This window comes from Anguilla rostrata, chromosome 5, assembly GCF_018555375.3.
Source record: "Anguilla rostrata isolate EN2019 chromosome 5, ASM1855537v3, whole genome shotgun sequence".
NCBI classification, from domain to species: domain Eukaryota; kingdom Metazoa; phylum Chordata; class Actinopteri; order Anguilliformes; family Anguillidae; genus Anguilla; species Anguilla rostrata.
This window is the reverse complement of record NC_057937.1, coordinates 61,711,651-61,717,860: the sequence shown is the minus strand read 5'-3', so window position 1 is coordinate 61,717,860 and position 6,210 is coordinate 61,711,651. Positions and strand designations below refer to the sequence as shown.

The window sequence follows — 6,210 nt, the reverse complement described above, 5'->3', positions numbered from 1 at the left end:
CCGTGCATGCGTGCGTGCGTGCGTGTGTGTGTGTGTGTGCATGCGTGCGTGCGTGTGTGTGTGGGGGAGGGGGGAACCCCGGACCCCGGGGTCAGTGACACTAACGGCAGTTTATAAAGGAAGTGTGCGATGGCGGCAAGTTGCAGATTTTGAGGTTTGTTTTAGCTCGAGTGTGCGTAATACGGGCTTTTTAAAAAAATGTTTGGCGATTTGGGATGAAATTAAAGCTACACTAAGTGAGAGAGGCTTCTTATTTGTGCTCTTGCGTTGTGTCGTCACAGCAACCAAACTCGCAGAGGAGGAGTGTGTTTACAGTGTGAGCCGCGTGCGTAAGAATAAGGGGCGGCAGCTGGTTAAAGGGTTAAACAGCAGACAGGCCTTTCATCAGCAAAAACCCAGCCGGTGGTCTGGCTCCACAGTAGGGACAGTAGTCACGGTAACGGCGGCCAGGTTCACTCAGGCCTGGACAGTAGTCACGGTAACGGCACCTGGGTCCTACCTGCTGCAGTACGTGCCTCTCCCTCAGCGCCATTAATCTTCTGTGCAGCTCCACCAGCTCATCCAGGTACGCCTGTCACCCAGAGCACAGCCAATCAGAGAGGGTCTACAGGTCACATGTACGTTTACTCCTCCCACTTCCCATCTCCAAAACAGTCCATTGGCTCCATTTAATTGTCAAAATATAATACTGATCAACAACGTAATTTTGTTTTTACCCATAAATATTGATAAATATAATTAACAATTTTGAAAAAAATGTATTCCCAACTTTGGCAAATGAACACACGTCTAAAATATATCTACATATGAAATCATAAATAGAAGAATAAAAGGGGAGAATGAGTGCTAAACATAAGGGGTAACACTTTTACTTCTTTAAATCGCGGGACCACAATCACAAAAAAAAGATGATTTAAAAAAAAAAAAAAATTCAGTAGCCACCCAGCGGAAAGACACCAGCTTCCTGTTTGAGCTCGATTCAGTGTGACTTCTATAGCGCTCTTCACAAAGGCCCAGAGTCTGTGAGCAGCGCTTTGCACACACGAGCGAGTGGAGGGGGACAATGGCGAGGGGGACACCCCCCAGAGGGAACAGGAAGAAGCCCTGGGGGGGCACTCGCAGGCTCAGGGTAAGGAGAGATTTTGGGGAGGCGGCAGGGCAGGGCGGGGTAGAGTCACCTTGTCGCCGTCGGAGTGCCTGGCCTTCTTATCCAGCCTGGCCTGCTTCACCACGGAGCCCCGCCCATCCGCCGTCTGCATGGCAACAGGACAGAGAGCGATCAGCGATCCCAACTGACACGCCGGTGCTGCCGGAACATGCAGCTTCGTCCGGGGGGGTCACGGGGGGGGGGGGGGGGGGGGCATGGTGTTGGGGTGGGGGGGGGGGGGTAACGGGGCACCACGGACACAGAAACGCAGAAACGCAGAATAACAGAATAAACGCCTCGACGAGGGACTTTCCCCGGAAGTGGTGCCGTGACACATAATCACGCATCTGCAGCAGGGTTACGCCGCATGACAAGCTGCGGAAGGGACTGTAAACAGAACGTTTATTCTGCATAACCCCCACCCCCCCGCCCCCGTATACACACACTCTTTCCTCCTACACTTATGGGAAAAACCTGGAGTAGTTCATTAATCTGTAACCGATTAGCCTGATTAGCCTATACCACAGCTACTGCCACAACAAGGGGCATGATATTATTACTGTTATAATTATCGTGTGTTCGTATTTTCTGGTCTCTTCAGTTCTTTGTTTATTCTTTCTTCCGCTATATATAAGTATCATGTCACGTACATTTGAAGTTTACACCATCAAAACTCAGTTTGGCGCACATCTCACGACAGTTATGACTCAAACCCATGACTCAGGAAGACGCTGCTGGCTCCACAGTCTTCACGGAAGTGGCTGACCAATTAAAAGCAGCGGGGGTGGCTTTTCCTGCGGGTTGCCACGGTAACGGGGTGGGCGGAGACCCCCCGCGCTCACCTGGTTGCCGCTGGGCTTCAGCGAAGCGGGCGGGTCGCTCCATAGCGACGGAGACGAGGCCGTGCTCTTCTCACTCTGACTGCCGTCGCTCAGACTCACCCTGGAAAACAAATATTATTATTATTATTATTATCAATATTATTATTATTATCATCATCATCATCATCATCATTATTATCATCATCATCATCGTTATTATTATCATCATTATTATTATTATCAATATTATTATTATCAATTTTTATCATCATTAATATTATTATTAATATAATTATTTATATTATCAATATTATTATTATTATTATTTTTATTAATAATAATAATGTTATTATTATAATCTATATTATTGTTATTATTATTATTATTACAAGTATTATCAATATTATTATTATAGTATAATTTTAAATATTATTGTTATTATTATTAATATTAGCATAATAGTAATGATAATAATAACAATTATTATTGTTATTAATAATAATAATAATAATATTGTTGTTATTATTATTATTATTATTATTAACAACAATCATAATAATAACAACAATATTATTATTATTATTACCTCTGTGCCAATATTAAAGCAACCCATGTCTAACCCAAGGACTGTTTTGCTGAGAGATATTTATTTGTGGGGCATTTTTTAACCAGACACACTTCAGAGTATGTTTTTAACGTACCAGTAAGAAATGTTACAGGGCCAAAAGCGTATCTTTAAATGACACAGAGGGGCTGCTGAGTGGCTCATTCAGGTAAGGCACCATTAAGCTTTGTCTATGCTTTCATTACCAGTGAGTTGTATATTGACGAGTTAGAGCGTATCATAAATACACTGTTTTTAGAGCAGCCATTTGAATCCAAAAGTAATGAATGTCATGAGACACAGCTTTGTTTGTTTGATTTACCGAAGTCCGGATTCATGCAACTTTGAGTTTATTAGGTAGGCTGACGACCTAAAGCACTTCCACTGTTCTTCCCATCCAGCTCTTTACTAGTCATAGTGTTGAGTCAGCTGTCAATCAACCAATAAATCTCCACTGCCCCTGTGGACAATTCACACGCCAGCCACGTAAAAAAATCTCAAAAGAACAATTACTGCGCATTTGGTACAGAAAACCATTTGGCATTAAAATAAATCTGTTCAAACGTGTGTTCTTCCTGAGCAGGCGGGGCTAAAAGTACGTAGTATGTAGCAATTTTTCTACAATTATGTTTTGAAGCTAGATTTATCACCCCCCCCCCCCCCCTCACAAAATCACACCGTCCTGCCTGTCCCTACGACTGTAAGGCTCCTTCCCACACTACGCACACTCGACTTACCCCCGCACCCCTAAATCTCCCTCCCGCCCGTCCGTCCGTCCGTCCGTCCGTCAAGCAGGAGAGCCAATCACAGCGCAATGAAATGCGTGAAAGCAGGGACCCCGTAAAACGGAACGCCACACAAGATATACTGAGACACGACAGTCAGAAGACCGTCCAGGTCGGGTTTCATTCCCAACACCTTATTTTTTTTATGGTTGCGGACATTTCTGAACACAAGGAGACATTAAAGACCCATTCAAGCCGTGCGGTAGGTCTGACTTTACGTCCTGTGAGATTCTGGGGAGCGTTGTGGATGATCTTCAGAGCCCTCTGTGATGTGTGGATACAGGGCTGTGGTTCTGCACGGTTCCCGAGGCTAATTAGCAACAGAAACCCAACCGCAGCGCTTCCAGGAGATCAGCAAACGTGCGACATCCACAAGCAGCCAGCTGAATTACGGGAATGGTGACTCACCGAATCACCATTATTCCCAAAGTGGTGACGCACACCATCGGTGCCTTCAAACTCCTAATGTGGTTTTAATGCATAACATTTTCACCCAACGCCCTTCTGAAGCTGGAAATGTGTGCAGCTTTGAAAAGCGACTTGGAAATACACAAATCTTAATATAAAATTTGAATACAGCACATTAAATTCTGGCATTTAGTAGATGCCCTTTTGCAGAGGAACGTAGAGAGATTATGTTTTAAGGCTGGAGAGTTTACTGAAGCTATTGAGGGGATATCGGCAGTGAGAATCGACAGCCACAGGAGCGGGTCGGAGGCAGCGGTGAGAATGTAGAGTTAAGGAAGGCCACAGGAGCGGGTCGGAGGCAGCGGTTCTGCTGGGTTCTGACCTGCGGTGTCGGTGGGACAGGTGAGTGTGCAGGGGTCTCTCCGGGTCAGAGTGGATCTCGCTGTCATCGTCCTCTTCCTCCTCAGACTCCTCATTCTCATCCGAGTGGAGGTCCTGGATTATCGACCGCAGGGGGTCCAGCACTGAGAGAGAAAGAGAGAGAGAGAGAGAGAGAGAGAGAGAGAGAGAGACAGAGAGGGAGAGAGAAAGAGATAAACTCTTCATTGGGACATAGTTCAAAAAGAGAAATTACAGAACTTCAAAAAAATCACCAGCACGTGATCCTGCAAATTACTGGCATTTCTTCTTTCTTTGGCAAATGATGGCAAATAAAATACCTCACCTGCAAATCTGTATGTTTGTACTTCTACAACATTTCAGCAACTGAAATGCTTTCTCATCTTTTATCATATGCAAATACACAAATCAAATCAAAATGGCAACCAGCATATATGCTCCTGCAAGTCGTAATAATGACTGTATTCAGAATCTGAAATGCTTGAAGGGCATTCTGTACTGCGAATGTAAAATTGCGCTTTTAATCTCAAATTCTGAACTGAAATGAGCATCCCACAGTAAAATGGAAAATCATCTCTGACAGAGGACGTTTAACTCCAATGGAGAGAGCCTGCTCCCTGCGGGGTTCATATAAACCCTGTTAGAGCTGATTTAAAGCTGAGGGTTTACAGCGCAGTGGAGCGGACTCTCAGGGCAGTGAGCGTGGCATTATGGGAATGAACCCATTCGATGTGAATATCGCTTTACACAGAGCAACTCCCCCAACGGGAACGAAACGCAACTGTTCACATTCCAGAAACATCTCACGCCCTGCAGAGCTGCACAGCTGCCGCCTGAGGCCTAACTCTGCGGCAATCTCAGAGTAGAGCAGATCTAGGATCATCCATCCATCCATTATCCATACCCGCTAAATCCATCCATAATCTAACCCGCTTAATATCTTATCTAATGCTATTCATCATTATCTAACCCGCTAATCCATCCATATCAACCTCTTATTCCACCATATCTAACCTCTTATTCACCTTATCAACCCTATTCACCCTTATCTAACCTCTATCCCCTTATCAACCTCTATTCACATTCTAACCCTTATCCCTTATCTAACCCTATTCATCCATTATCTAACCCTATTCCATCATTATCTAACCCTCTTATTCCACCCATTATCTAACCCTCTTATTCCATCCATTATCTAACCCTCTTATTCCATCCATTATCTAACCCTCTTATTCCACCCATTATCTAACCCTCTTATTCCACCCATTATCTAACCCTCTTATTCCACCCATTATCTAACCCTCTTATTCCATCCATTATCACCTCTTATTCCATCCATTATCTAACCCTCTTATCCACCATTACAACCTCCTATTTCACCCATTATCTAACCCTCTTATTCCACCCATATCTAATGTATTCACATTATCAACTCTTATTCATCAAACTATACCACTTTCAGCCATTATCTAACCTGTGTGCACCCTGAAATGGACTGGTAACCTGCCCAGGGTATATTCCTGACTTTCACCCAATGCACGCTGGGATAGGCTCAAGCACCTCCACAGGACCCTGACCAGCAACAAGCAAGTTAGATAATGGATGGATGAGTCTAGGCCATGGACAGGGAATGATGAATAGGAAGTACACAGCAATATATTGTAAATATAATGACAAACATATTTCACAGCAGTGTGATGTAGAGCAGTATCTGAAAGCAGCAGTAATTTGTATATTTGCCCGTACACTGCACATTCATGTGGAGAAGAAATACAGAGGAATAAAATATCCTCACAGAAACAGAATACCCTAACAGGGCATTCGGGGGGCAGGGTGAGTTACCCACCTTGGCGTTTCTGAGGGGGGGTCAAGCTGGATTTGGAGCTGCAGCTGGAACTGGCTGGGCTAGGCTGCTCTGACTGGGGGGGGGGGGAGAAAGAAACAAGTTAAAATACACAGCACCCCTGCTGCGCTGCTTCTGCCTCTTTACTGAAGGGAACCTGGCGTTCTGGAACATTCCGGCACACAGGCTCGGACATACATTCT

At 44.7% G+C, this 6,210-nt stretch overlaps 1 protein-coding gene across 2 annotated transcripts in view; it reads right to left on the bottom strand.

Annotated features, from left to right (window-relative positions):
• The window catches only part of LOC135255860 (protein AF-9-like), a 53,347-nt gene that overhangs the window by 3,204 nt on the left and 43,933 nt on the right, over positions 1 to 6,210 (bottom strand). For both annotated transcript variants that reach the window (XM_064337593.1, XM_064337592.1), the window contains exons 9-13: positions 6,011 to 6,083; positions 4,148 to 4,289; positions 1,990 to 2,089; positions 1,179 to 1,253; positions 500 to 571 (exon numbers count right to left, since the gene is read on the bottom strand). In XM_064337593.1, coding sequence (XP_064193663.1) covers positions 500 to 571; positions 1,179 to 1,253; positions 1,990 to 2,089; positions 4,148 to 4,289; positions 6,011 to 6,083 — 462 coding nt within the window. The remainder of the gene's footprint in view (positions 1 to 499; positions 572 to 1,178; positions 1,254 to 1,989; positions 2,090 to 4,147; positions 4,290 to 6,010; positions 6,084 to 6,210) is intronic.